Here is a 21,176-nt window from a genome sequence, read left to right on the forward strand (position 1 = left end):
GTGTTACACAAGGCATAAAATTCCCATATCCTATTGCCCATTTTAGTAATAATTTTGGTTAAAGTACATGCGTTTATACATTGTATAAATACGGTAATTTTTTGACTCCAAAAGGCTCTTTGGCACGTTTTTTTACCCCTAAATAGAATATAATTAGATGGAAAGTTGTTGGCCTTTTTAAACGTTTGTACCTTAGATATTGTATATCAAGGATATGATGATGTTAATGCCGCTGATGTTGCAAGCTCACCTTTTCACCATATAACAACAGACCTTCATTTTGTTTCGTGATGTCACCATTTAAACGAATTCTCTTTCCCTTTTCTTCCTTTATCAATATATAGGATGACAGATTTTCATATATTTCTGAGTCTGCACGGTCGTTTTATCGGTACAAAAAGGTTTCATAGAATATGCACTGTAAACAAGTTGTGTTATATGAGAATGAAGATAAAAAGGAAGGGCAATAAATATTATGAGTCGTTCACATTTTATTTATTATATATTTTTCTATGTGAAAAATATCTTAAATATTTGATCTCTTTTTTCCAGCAAATAAAGTAGCATTTTCACATGTGGCATATTTTTATGGATAACAATTAATCATGATTTACTACCACGCATATACTACGACAACATCGCAAATTTTCAGTTGATTAGATTTAATCACGTCAAATGCAGTATGGCGACTTACAGATGACAAGTAAATATCGTACACTTGATTTTTCCGCCATTATTTTGATAAATAGCCGGTGATTGAACGATTATGCAACATGCCAACAAGAAAAGAAGTGAAAGTAATTCGTTTTGAGCCAATCAATTGTACATTGTATTAGACGAAAGAATTAATTCGACTTAATCTCGCAATGAATCTTTTACCACGTTGATTAATTGAGCAAACATGCTACGTGATAAACAATACACAAATACTATAAAATGTTCTTTAATATATATTTCGTAACTCAATGGTTTCCGGATAAAGGTCTTAAAGAAAGACATTCTATAATTACTTTAAACACGTTAGTAAATATGAATGTCTTAATATACCAGGTTTTTTCATGTTTAAAACAAACTAAATATTTTAAAAACTTTTAACATAATCAGTAAATATGTTGCTGAACATATCCATGGATTAATGAAATGCATCGAAAAAAATAAGTTCGAATTTTAATGCCTTCAAACTCCTTTTTTGTATTAAGGAGCCATAATATCACCGATGTTTTTTTATAATTTCAAAACGGACCAATGCAATTAATGCAAATAACTGTCACAAATTTAATTGAAATGTTTTGTTACGCATGCTTATTTTCTTACCCCATAATCAACCTTGCTTAACATGTTATTTTTTTGTGGAATGAATGTTCAAAACAAGTATAAGTAAACAATGTACGTAAACAAAATAATGGTACTTTCATGATAATGAAGGCTTTTTCTAAAACAATTGCCACGTTATGTCTGAAATCAGGCCCACTAGGTTTATGAAGGTCATTATTGCTATAAGGCGATTAGGGTTTTATAGATATGGCCATTTTTGGACTTTTTTTATCATAACGTAACATTGTGCTACAAGTTTATTTATTACAAAAGCAGACATGTCTTGTATCGATTGAATAAAAGCAAAAAAAAACACATACTTGAAATATGTAGTTTAATATACTTTGATTACCTTATAAATTTTTTATCTACTTTGTTAAACAAAATAACAACAGTAATTGAAAAAAAAAAACCAAAGAAAAGTGAAAACGACACATATCCTTTCCCATACATTTAATATAGTTTAATATATTCTAAATATATGTCGATTTTTACTATGAAAATGAATGAAATTTCCATGTACAAATTACTGCTGTCTTTCTTAAACACTGTAGATAATTTACTTCAATGTCTCAATTTTATAGTACTTTTTTATCTAATATAATCTCAAGTTGGTATCTTGAAAATGTAGAAGCTAAATCGACATTCCTCATTACCGTATGGTATTACACATATACAAAAGGAAACACTCTTGATCGCCTAAAGGTACAAGCACTAGTAAATTTCAGATTATGAACCTGGTATATGGAACCGTATATGTATATACGCAGAAAGAGAAATTGCAAACAAGTTTAATCTCAAGTAAAGAACAGATGTTGTGTGTGTATGTATATATATATATATCGTATAGTTTGTTTCCTACAAAAGTCAGTCCAGTCATCGCAGACATTCTTCTTCGTTCACCACCAGAATGTCTCCAATATTCGTATGTTGGTATGCTATTAAAGACAAAACAACTGTCTAGAAGTTTGTCTTTATGGCATGTAAACGAACGTTGTTTACCTCTAACTTTATCGTGACATATTTATCAGTGTGGAGTTCTGATAGAATACATATGCCATTATGCCAAACACATCTATGACGGTTTGCTGTTATATGCATATTTCTTTTTGATATATCGTGGTTGACCATGTCTTCCATTTGAACTATTTGTTAAATCATTCAAAAGTTTCCTTTTCGTAGATTTCTGTGATTTTATGTTCTCACTGAAAAGGAAATTTTCATTCAATAATGACATAATAAACTAAACTACATCATATGTCAATTTCTTAAACACCTTTCTTTATGTTCTTTTATGGAATGAAAAAAATACAATTTCAGAATGGAAGTCTTAGAAATGTGATAACTTACTTTTAAATACCTATGAATACTTTCTACTAAACATAAACAAGTGTTCAGTTCTGATGCTACATATGTTGTACTTACCGAAATAAACCCTGTTCCCGTCTTCTACCATATTGTATCAAATTGTGTCTATCATGTTTATCTTTGCACTCTTCATCAATACCATCCTCGTCATCATCAGCAAAATCCATATCAGAGTCTCCATCTGTTTCTCCAGACTTAACTTTTATCGTTTTTCCTTTCCTGACATCTGTGGATGAAGTGTTATCATCTGTACTGGAGTCTAAATTAATAGACGGTTGTTTATAGTTTAGGCTATCTACAAAATATTGATCACTTCCATTTAAATTATTATCGCTATCAGAGTAATCATTGTCACTGTCTTTGCTATAGTCATCACTGATTGAGTCAATTTTACTATTACTCTCACCACTGCTGTACATAGTGCTTCTTCTATTGCTGGATTTATTTTCCTCATCACTAATATCTGTCTTATCTATACATCTTACATATTTATTGTCATCTCTTACACGTTCATAAGCACCTCCTCGATTGAAACGTATCTCTTTAACAAAATGTCCTTGCTTTGCACCGTGGCTGGTTTCTGATTGATCTTTAACAAGAGGTCTATCACCTTTATCATCTTCATCAGCTTTGTCAATGAAACGCCGTTTGTATATACTGTCCATTATAACAACTGAAATACATAGGACAAAAAACATTTGTTTGGGATACAATTTTATCACAAATCATTAGAATATGTGATACAAATTTGCTTTTTTTCACACCAGTGTTTTGGCAAATCCATTATTTATTGTTACACTCTTTTCAAAAATGCAAACTTAAAAAATATTTTTCTGATATTCTAATTAAAATTATATGTTTTGATTTTTCTATCTTTACTACCTTTTGTGAAGCTTTGTGAATAATTTGTGTTTGTCATTCTATATTGAATTTGCCATAGAAAACCGACTTTTACTATGGCATTTTCTTTTAAAAAAATACGGAAAATTCTATTTTAAAAAGACATTATAGTTAGCATATGTTTTAATCATAATGCAAATAAACAATACATGTGATCACTGTTGTAACAAATACTCATTGTTATGATATACAATGTAAATCACACTAAATAAAATATAATAATTCAAATATTCATTTATATTATCACCGTGTATTTAGAATCTATAACAGATATTGAAAACAATTTACTTACTGCCTCTTTTGTATCTTGGCATGCCTTTGACATTCCTTCTTTGTTTGTATATCATGAATATCAATATGGAAACAGCAATTGTTACAATACCTGACGTCAACATTAGTATAAACCAAACATAATTTACAGCAATGGAACGTGGGTAGGCTGTAAAAACATAAAGTATCACTAAATTTATATTTGTACGAGTAAATCATTACCTAAAGTAAAAAATTAAACATATTGATTTAAGATAAATTATTTCCTTTAATTAATATCAATCTGAGTCATGGACTTTCCAAAACCAACAAGGACTAGTAGTTATGATTCAAACAAACGATCATGTCATTGAGTAGAAGGTATATTAACCAAGTTGTCTCTCTCCTAAATATATTGATAAATATTTCAAAAGTGAAAACATATTCTTAATTCTAAAGTGAAGTCAAACAAATTATTGTGTTGTCAACCTTAAATAGTATTGACAGTTTTACTTCAACTGCTGACAGTATTTTATATTAATATGTATGTTTGACAATTTAGAAGGGTAAGGCTTGTCATATATTTCCTCCAATTTAAAACAATATAAAATTTGATATTAAACAAAAACATCTGGTTATTTCTGCTCACAAAAAGCAGTTGTTGCTATTGTCTTGCTGTTACTATAGTAACGATGCCGTCCTTTAAAAATGACGACCCGTATCTCATAGTTTGTTCCAGCCTCGAGGTCAGTTACCAAAGAATAACTCCTTTGCACTTCGTCCATTGTTCTGTACCAAGCCGAAGCGCCTAAAACAGTTTTTAAACATTGAAATATAAAAAAATAATGTGCTATCATGAGAAAAATAATGTAATCAGACACCTTGTCCTAGGTCTAAACTATATGAACACTCTGGTATATGCAATTGAAAGGTGCATGGGGATCGAAGGTGAAATTTTAAAACATTTGTTTACATAACAAAGAGGCTTTCAAAAGGTACAACATAACAAACATGTTTTGCAAAAAAAAAAGATCGCCACAAGTTTGAAACATGACAATACTAAATATACAACTAGGATACTATAGTACTTGACAGTATTGTTAACAACAAATACCTTCTTTTCTAAACTCTACATAATGTACTGCATGCTGAAAGGATGCTTCTTCAGTGGCCCAACTAATATTTACAGTTGACTTTTTTATATCAAATACATTGAAGACAGGCGGTGTTGTTACTGAAAACATCAAAGTTCTTGTTACAGATGTTTACTTTAAAGAATACAGATTGAAATAATAATACTGAGCTACTTATTTGCAGATTCGAGTTTGAAAAAGAGCTGATGTATATCAACTTGGAGTATATTATATAAAATTCAAGATTTTCAATTCGCATCAGGAGTTCTGATTATTTTTGAGGCCTGTAATATCTTGCATCGCAAAAGCCGTAGTACAATGTACTAGTAATTTATTATGCGCACACTTTACTTCAACAAGATGAAAATATCTGGATATATGAGTATATCTATTAAATAATTCAAAACTTTTTATTAAAAATTGTTCAGCACAGAATGAAAAAGGTGCAAAAAATAATAACATTTATAAAAATGTAAACAGTTTTCATGAAATAAAGTGTTATAGTTTTGCATCCGATGGAATGTGGATATGTGTAAGCTGCTTTTTACCCAGCTTAATTTGCTATGATAGTAATTCACATCAATCCTGGGTACTAGTATTTCAAATTATAATTCTCTGAACGTAACATACACAATTCTAATGATGTCGACACCTCAACAAATGATGCCTCCCCTCTCCCTCGACTTGTTCGAGCAAACACATATACTCTGTACTTTTGAGCCGGCGAAAGTCCACCAAGAATTGCACGTTCGATATCTGGATTCTTAATAAACAGAACACTGTCTTGAAGAATCCCAAGAATGAGTCCATCCACTAAAATAAGAGAAATTCACCAATATTTTATAAATAAGAATTTATAAATTTACGTCGATTTTATTGAGAAAATATTAATATATACATTAAAGTACGAGTATATAGCAAATGCATACACATTAGAGAGCAACGAAATATAAGATTTGCATTAAAACATTTGAGTGCGTATTCAACATTTATTCTCATGAAACATATGGAAAAAATGAATGTCCTTTCTTCTTCATCTATAAAATTAATACACGTGTTTTGCTATCTACCATTCAGATTTAGACTTGACATAAGACAATTTGAAAAACAAACACAAATCAGAATCGGAAAAACTCATTAAAATAAGTTTTAATTCCTGAATGTTTGCTCTTTTAAAAAGTAATTTTGTACCTGTCTGGTAGCCAACTTCGTATCCCATCAAAACACCATTGCAATCCTCTTGTGTCGGCTTTTTCCAAGTTAAAGTTATGGAATTGCTGCTCCTTACTTTCGCTGTAAGCCATTGCACTTGTCCGGGAACTGTAAAAATATATTGATTGGTTAAGTGTTACTAACGCTGTTGTAATTCTTTTTAATTTCTAAATCGATGTTCCAAAATCTAATTTAAATTAACCAATCATTTTTATAATATTATATGTATATTTATTTGTTTTGTGCATTCAAACAAGCAGATTTAATATCTTTACGTTAGACAAATTAACAGAGTAAGATTTTCTTTATTTTGATATTAAACTTAAGTGCCAACCTCCTTCAAACGTTTGGAAGAAAGCTTGTTGGCTCGGTGGTCCGGCATAATAGTTATTGATGACACGGACTTGAAGTGTCATATTGCTATAAGGGTATAGCTTGTGTACAACAACTTCTGTCAAAATTGTCTGGCCATTCTTTGAAAAACTCGGCGGTTTAATGTTCTCAACTAAAACTTCATGCTCATAGAAAGAGCTTGTCTTTGCATCTGTTCGCCAATACTGAACCTGGAAAGATATAATATTTATCACTTATTAATTTGATCGGTTGACAGAAATTCTGCAATAAAGACAACAACAAATTTATGCACCATGAAACAAACATAAATTATAAAGAAGAATATTATTTAGAAATGTTTTTACAAAAGTCCATGCAATGCAGTATGAACAAATGATTTTCATAAGAATTACGAAATATCATAAATTATATAAAAATGTTTTATCTAAAATGTTCTCTGATTATCGTAAATATTTAAATGAATTGAAAACGTTACTTAAAACATATTTCAAAGAATATTTTTTTTGCACATGTATAAATGTATTGAGCCCTTTTATCTCTAAACCGTTCCACTGGGACAATATCAGTTCTTTCACCATTTACCGAATGTTAACGTCAACAGATAATATATCGGTTAGAAAAGAACTTTAAGAATACCGTACAGCCAAGAACAATATATATGGGTTAGTAAAGAAATATAAAATTACCTTAAAACCTTTCATTTCACCCCTGATTTCTTTTTTCTTTCCGTCATCGTGTAACCATGTTGAATTCCACCGCCAAGAAACTCGTGCAAAGGTATCCCCAACTTTATTAACTTTGACCTCAAAGGGACGTACCTTTGGTACTGAATATAAAAAGGGTTATTTTTTAAGACAACATTTAAAGACAATTCATTATAGAGTATTACTTTTGATATAAACAGCTAAATATATTGGTACCTTAATAACTCTTGAAAATAGTTATTCCTTTATTTTTGAGTTAAACCTTACAGTTTCTCATGGTACTATTCTGCGATCAATTCTAGGGAATAAGTAAAACTATAAACAACATTTTCAATTTGATCATTCCTTACATGATATATAATTTAATCGCTCATAAGATATGCACTGTCTGTAGAATGAATCAGATTATTTGAATGCATCCCAGTTATCTATTAAATAACGACAAATTACTGGACTTTATCCGAAGTCATACTTAAGCATATTTATAGTAAAATGTATACTCCCTATCTCAAGGATGCCATTAATTACATTGTATAATTTACAATGCTATAAATCATATTTGTACTTATAATTTATTTCATAATGTTGGACAGATGACTCTTTTGCCCTTACACAAAAATTACATAGCGACCTAGAACTACATCGGTGTGAATCATTTCACTAGAGAAAACTGTGGAATGTCATGGCTAAGTAGGCAATAAAGATCAAAGCAGTTAACAGATATCGCGGTTTCACGAGAAAAAATCGAAAGTGTACCATCAGCAAAATTTTACCATGGTACAAAATGCCTACTTTATATATCTCAACGAAGTGTATATTTATATGAACCGTTTCGTAATTAGAAAACAAAGTACAAAGTACAACACACTATAAACATTTACAAAGAGAATGATATTTTGCGATCATTGTTGAAACTAGGAGGTAATATGCTATGATTTACCACTTTCGACACGAGGATTGTGTGAAATGTGGTTTGTCTAACAGGAGCTGAGGGTAACCAATAAGATGAAGAGGGATAGACTTGTCGTTATGATTCGTGTTTCTTTTCCAATACACATGTACAAACATCAATGGCCGATTTTCATATGTGAAATAACATTTTATTATTCAAATAAAATGATCAAAAATATGTCTGAAATAAAGTTCAATGTTTATCGAACTTACTATCTTCAAATGAATACATGATCTTTTCCACAGCGTTTTCTTTCGCATCACCAAGGCTGTTTCTTGCATAAAGCCTCACATTATATGGTGTGTAGGCGGTTTCATTAATCTGTATTTCAATAAAACTGTTTCTCCAATTACTTATACTGTATGTATCATATTTAGAGCCCCCTATTCTCCTGACGGTTAACTGGTATTTGAATCCGGGTCCATTGTGTTCAAATTCATTCATGGGCTGAATACATAAATGAAATAATAATAAAGACAGCAAATTAAAGCTTTAGAATGAAAATAAGTTCTATATAACAATAAGCCATAGAACAAATTATGTTGAATACAATAAACTATATGCAAGAAAGTTCACCTGTACATAGGCCCCGGGAGCGGGGCCAGTTTAAAGCCTGTGGCTTTTATTTGAACAAACTTGGTAGACAACCATTAGAAGATGTTTCATGCTAAACATCTTAAACATCTAAGGTTTAGCTCGTTGGGATTTTTAAAAGAAGATTTTTTAAAGTTTTTTCTTTACACATATAGTTAAAAGCAATGACACACCTGGGGCAGGGCCAGTTTTGACCCCAGGGCTTTTATTTGAACAATCTTTGTAGACACTTACTAGAAAATGTTTCATGCTTAATATCTAAACTCTAGCTATTCGGGGTTTTTCAAAGAAGATTTTTAAGTTTTTGCTATACTCGTATAAAGAAAATCAATGTCCCCCGGGGTGGGGTCAATTTTGACTCCAGGGCTGTTTTTTTAACAAACTTTGAAGACACTCACTAGAAGATGCTTCGTGCTTAATATCTAAACTCTAGCTACTTGAGTTTTTTCAAAGAAGATTTTTCAATTTTTGCTATAGTTTTACACATATAGGGAAAATGAATGACCTCCGGGGTGGGGCCAATTTTGACCCCAGGGCTTTTATTTGAACAAACTTTGTAGACAATCACTAGAAGATGTTTCATGCTTAATATCTAAACTCTAGCTATTTGGTTTTTTCCAAAGAAGATTTTTTAAGTTTTTCCTATACACATATAAGGAAATTTGGAAAATCAATGACCCCCAGGGCCGGGCCAACTTTGACCCCAGGGCTCTAATTTGAACAAACTTGGTAGACATCCATTAGAAGATGTTTCATGTTAAATATCTTAGCTCTAGCTCTTTTGGTTCTTTATAAGAAGATTTTTAAGTTTTTACTATATGCATATAGGGAAAATCAATGACCCCCTGGGGCGGGGCCAATTTTGACCCAAGGGCTTTTATTTGAACAAACTTGGTAGACATCCATAAGAAGATGTTTCATGCTAAATATCTTAGCTTTAGCTCTTTTGGTTCTTTTAAAGAAGATTTTTAAGTTTTTTTTCTATGTATATAGGGAAAATCAATGACCCCCTGGGGCGGGGCAAATTTTGACCCCAGGGCTTTTATTTGAACAAACTTGGTAGACATCCATTAGAAGATGTTTCATGCTAAATATCTTAGCGCTAGCTCTTTTGGTTCTTTAAAAGAAGATTTTTTAAGTTTTTACTATATGCATATAGGGAAAATCAATGACCCCCTGGGGCGGGGCCAATTTTGACCCCAGGGCTTTTATTTGAACAAACTTGGTAGACACCCATTAGAAGATGTTTCATGCTAAATATCTTAGCACTAGCCCTTTGGGTTCTTTAAAAGAAGATTTTTTAAAGTTTTTTTTTCTATGTATATAGGGAAAATCAATGACCCCCTGGGGCGGGGCCAATTTTGACCCAAGGGCTTTTATTTGAACAAATTTGGTAGACACTCACCAGAAGATGTTTCATGCCAAAAATCTAAGCTCTAGCTCTTTGGGTTTTTTAGAAGAAGATATATTAAGTTTTTTCTTTTGGTTGCCATGGCAACCAGAGTTCTGCATGGAATTAAATTCTTTGAACAATTTTCAAAGGTGACCACCAAAGGAACATTCTTGTGAAGTTTGGATGAAATTGGCTTAGTGGTTTATGAGGAGATGTCATTTAAAGTAAAAGTTTACGGACGACGGACGACGGACGGACGCCGGACGAAAAGCGATCACAAAAGCTCACCCTGTCACTTTGTGACAGGTGAGCTAAAAAAGCTAAACAACAAAATAAACTGTACACAAAAACGTAAGCTAAATAAATTAGCAAAGGTACACAATATAATAAGCTGTTTAACAAATAACTACGTATATAACAAAAAAGCTATAAAAACAAAATAAACTATATGATAATAATTATTTCAAGAGGTATTTCATACAATGATGCTACTTAGTTGATTGGTTGTATATGTAATCATTTAATCTCTATATGGATGCCGCAAGTGATTAGCATTTGCCACCAGCATAGAGCTAGGCCAACCTGCACATCTAACCAGGCTCTGTCATGTTTGCTTACTAACTCCATAAACCACAAATTGAATAAATGGAAGCCGGACAAATACAAAGAATTTAAGCAGATAAAGGCTTAAGCGAAAAACAAATATATATTATCTATAAATGTTAAAGTGACATTATGCCCATCCAAGTGTATAAATGAATGAACAGATGAAAGTCAAAATAAGTTTTCATTTTGCCATAATTCATTTTGATTAAAACAATTAATTCACATGAACAATAAACAATGCATGGATCCAAACGATTTTTTGTATATATCCATTAGAATTAACCTGTAACGTTCATTTCATAAAAAGAGTGGGGCAGTCTTTCTATATTTTAGGCAGATTTTAAAGTTTATCAAAAACGTTTCCCAATATGAACTATTGGTCAATCACCATTTTGACAGTCAATCTTTTGAAATATATAGTCAGTTCAGCTCGACTTGACTATGAAAATACGAACATAATGTCACAAATGTAATGAACAAATGTAATAGATGTTACTTGTTGTTAATGTCAAGTGTTTCAATAGTTTGCGATCATTTTGTGCTCTTCAGAGTTAATTGCGACATAGAAAAAAATATTTAATTAGACCATTTGTTTCTTTTATAGCACTCTTTGATCTAAGAGACACTGAATCAAATATTTACAACTAATATCGTTATATCACGATGCATTTTCCGAATGGAAATATTCAATTTTTAGCTAATTTTGTAGAATTGTTAACATTTTACCTGACAAATGAATATTATGGATCTGAAAAAAGGATACATTCAGACACTGTCCAAATTGATAATAGTTAGTATTTGTTTCTTTTTGTCGTCAATAAATCTAAATACAGAATGCTCCGATTAGTAATGATATGGACATAGGGATCTAGCAAGTTCGACAATACATTAACGATATGTTTATTTTAGAGAGTTTGCTATGCAGGTCATATTCGTTACAGTTAAAATTGGCCTACTGTCATTTCACTTACCGTCCATTGCAATTTAAGCGTTTTCCTTGTGTCCCCAATTGAACGTAGATTTCGTGGATTTTTTCTCGGACGATCAGGGTTAGTGCGACAAAATGTGTGTGTATGTTGACTAGGTAATCCAGTTCCAATTTTGTTAGTTGCAATCACTCTGAATGTGTAGTTGGCCCAATGCTGAAGGTCAATGGTTACAGTACTTTGTGTGTAGTCCACTGACTTTGCAGACACCCATTGATCTGGATAGAACGATGTATTGTATTGGATAATGAAATATTGAACTGGTGCGTTATTTTCTATACCCTTGATCCACTGAATAGTTGCTGAATCATCACGACATCTTTCAATCTCAACAGATGATGGAGGGTCAGGTCGACCTGTAGTAAACAAGAAAAACGTAAAAAGTAAGTATCACATGAACAAGACATGTGAATAATTGTTTTTCTTTTATACTTGAAAATAACAAAACAAATTCTATCATATAGTATTTAACATTGTACATATACAGTTGTACAAGAAAATGAACTTAGTTAAAACGATGACTTCGGAAATGTGTTTTAACCAAGTGTAACATCAAACTATGCAGCTTCTAAAGAAGAAACATGGGTTTTGTGTATTCTTCCAAAAACAAAAAAAAAATTAATAAGTGTTAAATCAACAACACAATCACAAAAATTAGAATTAAAGCATAATATAGAGGTACCTTTAACAGTTAATATAGCATACGCTCTATCTTCATCCAAACCGTTTGTTATAATGCATGTATAAACTCCCGAATCCCTAACAACCGTCCCGGATATCGTCAAAGAATTGTCATTAAGATTTTGTGACACTCTTTGATGGTCTACGGTTAGTCTCTTATCGTCTTTCTCCCAATAGATTTGCATATGTCTTGCCTCGTCAAAGTCTGTAGACCCGGCACATGTAAACTTCGCCTCGTAACCGGCTACCACCTCTAGGTCCATCGGAAACTGTGTGATACGTGTTTTACCTGAAAGTGGGGTACAACAAATCTAAGACTTGCATTACTGCCGTATGAACGCATCATGTATGTTTTGTATATTCAAAATTGTTGCCATTTTTCATATTTAATGTTTCAAACTCTGCATATAGTTGGTGCTTGAAGGCGTGGACGGTAGCTTCTAGTTTCCAATACTACCACCCATCAATACACTCAAGCAAATCAATTTTGCAATATTTTTTGGGCGTTCTTTATGTCTTTATGTTATGATTTTTACTTTTTCTCTATATTTTTTGGTAAATGATTTAAGAACAAATATATGAAAATAATATTGAAATAAGAACAAATATATGAAAATAATATTGAAATAAGATTGTTCTTAGTATAAACCTAATCGCGTTAAGGCAAGTTAATAAGATTAGATACGCTTAAAGTCGACAGAAAGAACGTAAAATATGTTATCCAAGAACAGCACACAAGATAAAAGACTGCTAACTGTTTTTGTCATCTTTCGTCCTATCAAGTGCATGTAGCCTATAACTACGTACAACTTAAAACAACAGATTTTATAGTTTCAGTAAAGTAATCTTCATCTTACTTCTAATTTGAGTTTTGCAGGTTGATGACATGGATGATCCGTATATATTGCTGGCATTACAACGATAATCCCCAGCGTCTGCCATAACCACTTCCTACCAGAAACAAATCAAATCATAACAAATTATAGGTAAAATGTTCAATCATGCTAAGAGATTGTTCTCAAATTTATACATTTGTGGTATTTTTTCTACATAAAAACATATTGAGCAATACTGTTTGTACAACATAATAAAAATACAACGATAGTGTCTAAAAATATTCGACTACTGGAACAATAATCGTTACTTTGGGTAATTAAGTTTAATTTGTATCAATTTGTATTTCAACATGAACGTCTCGGGCAAATTTATTTATCACTAGTAAAGATGTATGTTTACAAATTTGTTTTTATGTTTTGTAGTTCCTTTGTTTTTCTTATCAGTTATATGATCATACCAAATCATAAACAATTATTTATTACAGAATATGGTAGCGTGTCACAAGTAAAAAACGCAAATGCTTTTATATATTTATTAGAATATTTTCTAACATAATGGTGGCCAAAGAAAGTCAATGATGTTTTTTTAAATTATGACAAAATAACGTACAGAAATTAGCAAATTGCCATTAGCCATTATCTTAAAACGTCCACCAGTGATCAGACTTGTGCCTTTATACCATGAAACAATAGGATCTGGTTTACCAGTTACCAGGCAATCCAACACCACTGACTGACCTTCTGTGACCTTCTTTAGTGCAGGAGGTAACTTTACTATTGTTGGTTTCTCAGCTAAATATGTGTCAGAGTAATATATACATATATGATATATACAAATTTCAAAATTATTTTACCGTTCTATTTCGTAGCACTTTCAGTGTAAAAATTAGTAGAATCGTTGATATTTCAACAGATTTAATATCTAATCGCTGTATACTTCATTATAATAGTAAATTTCAAGTTTTTAGCGGAAATAAAATTAAAAAAAAAAAAAACAATATAATATTGATAATATCATTATAACTCGTTAAAACAACAAGAACAGCAGCAATAACTTTTTAAAGAAAAAAACTCCTTTAACTTCTTTGTATCAAATATTTTTTGCAGCTTTACAATACTGTGTGACGTTACATTTTCATCTATGCTTGTGGTGTCGAGTTAATATTCATATATAAACGACATTTTAAGATTATATTTGAAAGGAATGACTTTGTATTGGTATTTGATTATCACAAAAATAACTGTTTCCTCACCCAAGACGTTTAGATATACATCAGAGAAGACATAGCCATGTTTGTTACTGGCGTTACACTGTATGTTCATATGATCATCAAGTGTGAGATTGGTCAATGTTATATTGTTCGTGTTTGCTTTGAAAAACCTTGGATTATTGTAGATCCGTGGATCTCGCACCCCCAGAGAGTTCTGTCCTGTAAAAATAACAAGAGCAACGCACGCGGTGTTAACGATCGTCTGATAAATATTCTAAGTTATAAATGGGCATAACTTCAAAAATATTGCTGTCAGAATTATTCCCCTTGTCTAACAGCTGCACCTTGTCATGATAAGCAAGTATCCAAAGGTTCGTGTTGTCAACTTTTAAAATATTTGAATAATTGACAATATTACAATTTTTGCACGACGACAATGACTACGACGACGAAGCAATAATAATAGCTCGACTTTTTCTTCGAAACAGACGAGCTAAAAATCATAGTCAAATCATATTTACCTTTAATTTTATACACCAGTAAGAAATAATACAAGGCTTTACAAGATTTGTATTCAATTCAAGATACTCCTAATTCAAGATATCTTTGTTGTGTTTTTTTCCATTTTGTCAACTCATTTTATTTTCAGTCTTTCTTAGTTTAAATGAATGAGTGTTTTATACTGTTATAATTATAAGTTATACTGCGACTTCCAAGTTTCAAGAGTATTCTGTTCAGTTCAAAATGTTACTTATTCAAGTTTCATATGCAAAAAATATCAAAGGCCCATTATGCCTCATTAATGTCTCAAAAACGTTTTATTTTTGGTATCTTTGTTACAATTTCCCAAAAAATACTCTTTTGACATAAAGGTGAATTATATTTTGATTCTTTTGCTCTGTTGGCAATTAGTATAATTATAGAGAATTAGTATTTTGTATGGAAGTCAAAATACTAATCTATTTACAGTTTGCTATCTTTACGACACATTACTGCACTTTCAGTGCCATTTTCTTCAATTATTCAACATCTATCTTGCTCTTAATCCATTATTAGAACATTATTAAATGCATGTTTGACATTTAACCATGATGTTTAAGGCAACTTTCTAAAATTGTGATTGAAGAGTGTTTCTTATTGTTGTTATCATTGATAAGCTAAACATACCATCCTCTAGAGGGACACCATTAATGAACCAAGTATAATCCGGTGTCGGGGTGCCCGCCGCCCGACAGATAAACGTTGCTTTAGCGCCTACTCCAGCTTTTATATCAACTGGTTTGTCCTTCCAATATGGCGAAGCTAGAAACAAAGAAAAAATATATAAGAAAAGCATGAACAATATAGATATTAATTTTTATTCAAATCTTTAAGTGATAAATAGCAAGTAGCATTTGTTTCTAGAATAGTTTTGAATGTACATGTATATTAAACGGTTAATATGATAAGTGTTTGTCTCCGATAAAAAATAAAAAACTTCGTGGAGAGTTTCCGGTAACCATTTTAAGTCATAACCTAAGTGTATGGACAAACCACGACAAATGATAATATTTTTACCTAAAGCTGGAAAATGCACATAAACTCTTTTTCGTTAGTTTAAAATATCAAAATATTATGCTTTATTTCATTTTCAAAACGATGATTTTATTATGGTTTTCTTTGATCTTACATTCTATCCTAACAATAAATGCTTTTGTTGCTCGTTGTGTAGACTGGGAGTTCAAACCCATACATTGGTACATTCCTGCATCATAATACTCGAGATCGGTGATACGTAATTCCTGTCCGAAACTTTTGATTCTTGTTCTGTCTGATAAAGGTGCGTCAATTCTCTCCCAGTATACTTCAGGTGTAGGACTGAAATGATACAACGCAATTTAAATGTGAAAAATCAATAAAAAAGGTAACCAAAGAAACATTGTTTCGGTCATGTGAAACATAAAGTGATAATAATTATCATATACTATTACTTGTAAAAGATATTCAAATAATACTATAGACATATGAATGCACACATGTGTACTAAAATTTATATTTGAAAATTCAATCATATATGTCAAAACTGATGAATGGAAAAAAGAAAACTTAATTAACCTGCCAGCAAAAATACATTTCAGTCGCAGAGTTTGTCCTCGAAGAAAGAACTGGTCGCTTGGTGACGTCCATAATTCGTGAGCTCCTCGTTTGTGTTCAGTCACTGAAAATGTATGCACAAAAAGAGTTTTAAGGCTTAATTTGCTAACAGATTATTAATAAGTTATTAAACCTATTATTAACACAGACGTCTATCTACAGAAATTTCATATAAGATGCCAAATTAGCCGAAATAGCCCTTAAAAGGATTCTGCTTAAGTTTTTTTTTATCTTGAAAGGACTTGACTTTTTTTTTCGAGATTTGCGAACTATTTAGTGTATGTCTTGACTAACAAAAGGTGTGAAAAATTAGGTTCATTCCCTACTCCTTTTCCAAGAATAAGTATTTTTATTGTGCAAAATGACCACAAAACAGCGTTACAAAGTTTTTCACATTTGCATAAATGTATTATTTGATCCATGCAAGAATTTCAAACTTAATGTTTTTAGTTTTTGACATCACTGGAACTCCTTTAATAGTAAGTAACATGCACTAATATGATTATATGTTTCTTCAGTCTTGGAGTATTGAAATGTGTATAATTACTTTTTAAACGTACAACTTTCAGTTATATAACAGTAATTTTATAGTATTATAATAATTATCATAGCTCTTCTGTGACAAGAAAATGATGAAAATTGTCTAAATACCTCCTGTAACATATACTTCATGTTCGGGACCAATGGCATTATCTCGCATTAGATAATTACTGGCCATACAACAGTATGTTCTTCCAGCTGCCTCGTCTATTTTCTTTGCGTTCGTGAATCGTAACCTTCCTGGTACAAAAATACCCTACTTTTATGTTAACTTAGCATTACTTTTTTACCCAAGAAGATAATGTGAATGAACACGTTGAATAAAATGTGCTTTAAACAGAAAAGGTGACACAAAATGTAATATTTCTTTTTAAATCAAGTTAGAAATTGTATTATTACAATGTTTTAGGATGAACATAATTTTATGAATCTATGGTATGCAGTAAATAACAACATAGTTTAACAGTTATTTGTTCGCATCTAAAACGAAATACTTATCTGATTGTTATTATTCTAAAATATCATGAAAACTTGAACAATTATCAAACGTTATAAAAGTATGACTTTGAATCAGTATCTATACTTAATTCAAGGAACACGAGTCTGTACTTTTATTCGGAGATTAATTGTTTTGGCAAGTAGATTTCGTACAATTTTATCTGTACTGATGTTATGAAAGATATAAGAATACCCTCAAAGTCCATGGACACTCTCTTATCAAAGTTAACAGCCTCCCATCTTCCATTTTGAGATCTTAACACCCAGTATACATCGGCTGGAGGATTGCTCTGAGGTGGTGTGCAAGGAAGAGTCAGATAATTCCCTGCCTGCACTCGATGGGTCTGAATCAAAACCAGATTAAAAAATATACGTAAAACAAACCAGATTGAGAAATATGTTAATCTTCCGGCTTGAAAGTAACTATTACATTTCTAGCGTGCTTGCCTTTATTTAATGATAAACAGAGATTCGATTAGTATGTTTATGAGAATTGAAAATCATGTGTATTTCAACACGTTTTTTGTCAAAAATGAATAAGCTTCATTTAGTAACACAATAATACATTATACATTACTCACCATCTTTGGTAAATATAAGAATTTCTTCAGAACTGCTTCCTTTAAGTTCACTTTCACCGACGCCGATACACCATATCCATTGTCGGCAAAACATTGAAAGATTCCCTCGTCTTTAGATTCTGGGTTGTTAAAAACGAGTGTACCTTGACCAGGTAATTGTACAACTCGGTCATCTTGCCCGCTTGGGTTGAAAACTTCACTGTTTCGTTTCCATATATACCTATATATATATATGAAAATGAGACATGTACTTACATGATTCTTTTGAAAAAGCTGAATAAGGACTATGCAAGTGTTCAGTGGCCAATGCTATAAAGAATTTTCTAAGCTCAGCCTCAGATCTGAGGTATTTGAGTGGTCAGAAACCAGTACGGAATGTATATTAACGAATGAAAATCCTAAGATTCGAGACAAAAGTTAGAAAAAAAGTTCTATAACCTCAATGCAAATGTACTACAGACTATGTTAAATTTTGTTTCGCTAAATTTTGGTCAGTTAATTAAATCAAGTACAAAGTAGCTAAATTCGGAAATTTTCAAAAATAATTTCATTTCATTAAATTACAATAGTTCTACCACACTGGAAACGTAAATTTACCCGATATATAGGGATATATATATAAAATATAAGCACTATATAGATACCGATTTCCATAAAGTACATCATCAAAAAAATACTACCGTTACTGAGATATTACCACAGCGAAAATGTTTTCTCTATCTGTAACTTGAATATTGAACTTTTTGCTATTGAAAATATTTAAGTTGCTAAACACTTTCACATTTTCATGAAAACTGGTTATAAGTCAAGGATATACTTAGGTATAGGAGCCAATACGTTATAAGTATGACATAGTAAGGTGTTGAATAACAGACAAAGGTGCAGAATGCCAATGCGTTATTTAATTTATTATTTTATTTAGTTAATGACAAACCAAGGTGTTGAATGACAACAAGTAATTAGTCAAGGCTATAATTAGGTTCAGCATGCCAATACGTTTTAAGTCAAGGACATACTTAAGTGTTGAATGACAACTGGTTATTAGATGCGTCTATAATAAGATGCAGGAAGGCAATAAGTTATTAGTTAAGGACATACTTAGGTGTTGAATGACAACTGGTTTTTGGTAAAGGACATAATAAGATGCAGAATAACAATTGATTATTAATCAAGGACATACTTAGGTATAGGAGTGCCGTCGGCTACACATTCGATCTCAATCGTTTCGCCAGGTTTGAAGTATATATCTTTGATGCTCGGTTGTGTATGTATGTGTGGTGGGCGGTTTCCTATAAAATATCAAATCGAATCTATTATCACAACTATTTGCAGACGTGCTATTTTTTTGATATCTTAATGCATAATATTTTTCAATATCTTACAGAATATCTTATAAAAGTCATTTTGAGTATTTTATAAGGAGATTTGGCCCAGATCAGTACATGTTTACCATTTATCAAAATCGAAAGCTGTTAAACACTGATTTAAACAACGAAATGCTCACCGTGCTAAAACGTAGATATAACCTTTAAATAAGTAAACCTATCTGATGCATTTTCATACCTTTTTTTTTTAGAAAACCATATAAAAGTACTCGTATTTTATTGAAAAGCATATAATTTATAATGATTCAACATTTGATAAACAAAGGTATATATTACATACCTGCTTCGCATAATACAAACGAAAGACATATCAAAATACCCGGGAACATCAATGTGACCTGAAATATAATCTAGTTCAGAAGAAAGAAATATTTGAAATAGTTTACCTCATGAATTAGAATAGTGTGGCAAAGTGTATAAAGCTATATATCTGCTGTCTGTACTTAACAAAATCATCGTTTGAAGTTTGAAAAAGATTTATTCCATAGTAAACTGTATGACAGAAATTTTTGTTTGTATATTACCTTAAGAGAGGATGGTATAAAAACACTATATGTTTTGTACTTAAAAAACAATATATCATTTAGTTTATACGAATTGATTTAGTTCGATTGTATTGGAAGATTTAAGTTAATTGAAACACCCTCAGACCAACCAGTACTGAGTAATGAGTGTAAAGTTTCTTGCTGAAGGAAACAACGCCTTGCCCCTGTCGGGTTTGAAGCCACACGATCAGCAATCCTTGAGTTACTAGTTCAACGCGTTAACCACTTGGTCTCTCTGCCACATTAAATATCACAATTCATTTGTTCATTCTGTTTATGCACAATATTCCTGCCTGTTAAATAAAAGAGACATTAAATGTTACAAATAAATCAGGGAATATCACATATATAGACTTTATATTTGGTATTAAAGTAGGCACTCTCATTTTTTTCAATTAGTTTGCTCTATCCATAATCTTAACAATACATGTATTATAGATAAGTTTAATAGAATTGTTTTATAAAGGTCTATGACTTTTTCCTTGTTAAAATATTATTGAGGTAGTAATGTCAAAATTGATCTATAACACTGACATATATGTAATAGTATGGAATGTACGAAGCCGGTGAGGTCGGGGAGACAAGACCCCGACACCAAACATTAGTAGAATATATCGAAACAACAAGAAACAACAACATGTGCATTAAATTAATAGTCAAATCACATTTTTGTGTATACTTATAGTAATTAAGTAAAGTGTAAAACAATCATGTAACATGGAAGTAGGTTATGACATTCATAGAGAATATTGCCAACTTAAAGACCATCAACTTCTTATTCTAATGAAGTGGATGAAATCGTTCCATTAGCATTATAAAAGTTTGGTAATGGTACTATACATAGCATTCACTTCAAATCATGAGAAAACAGGAAATAACGTCTTAAACTACAGTATTAATTTGGTTTGTTGGTTCTATAACGGTTTAAGAATTGGAATCTACTTTCAAACTATCACTTGTTATACTCCGAAAACGGTTCAATATCAATATTTTAACGATTT

The 21,176-nt window shown here is 31.3% G+C and overlaps 1 protein-coding gene across 1 annotated transcript; it reads right to left on the reverse strand.

The window, feature by feature from the left end:
* Window positions 1–581: 581 nt before the first annotated feature.
* LOC132737155 (neuroglian-like) lies at window positions 582–20,388 on the reverse strand. Its single transcript, XM_060724407.1, has 24 exons — window positions 20,286–20,388; window positions 19,911–19,968; window positions 19,426–19,534; window positions 18,246–18,465; window positions 17,858–18,008; window positions 17,278–17,406; window positions 16,588–16,690; window positions 16,163–16,350; window positions 15,661–15,795; window positions 14,536–14,712; window positions 13,893–14,074; window positions 13,304–13,397; window positions 12,448–12,735; window positions 11,751–12,121; window positions 8,399–8,633; window positions 7,217–7,356; window positions 6,511–6,739; window positions 6,156–6,284; window positions 5,595–5,777; window positions 4,946–5,065; window positions 4,481–4,639; window positions 3,875–4,021; window positions 2,740–3,355; window positions 582–2,519 (listed from the first exon to the last, which is right to left on the reverse strand). Exons 2-24 carry the CDS (start codon window positions 19,957–19,959, stop codon window positions 2,390–2,392), a joined length of 4,284 nt encoding a protein of 1,427 aa, XP_060580390.1. The 5' UTR covers window positions 19,960–19,968; window positions 20,286–20,388; the 3' UTR covers window positions 582–2,389.
* Between the last annotated feature and the right edge of the window lie 788 nt (window positions 20,389–21,176).

Source organism: Ruditapes philippinarum, unplaced genomic scaffold (genome assembly GCF_026571515.1).
Source record: "Ruditapes philippinarum isolate M1 unplaced genomic scaffold, ASM2657151v2 ctg3240_1_1_1_1, whole genome shotgun sequence".
Taxonomy (NCBI): Eukaryota; Metazoa; Mollusca; class Bivalvia; order Venerida; family Veneridae; genus Ruditapes; species Ruditapes philippinarum.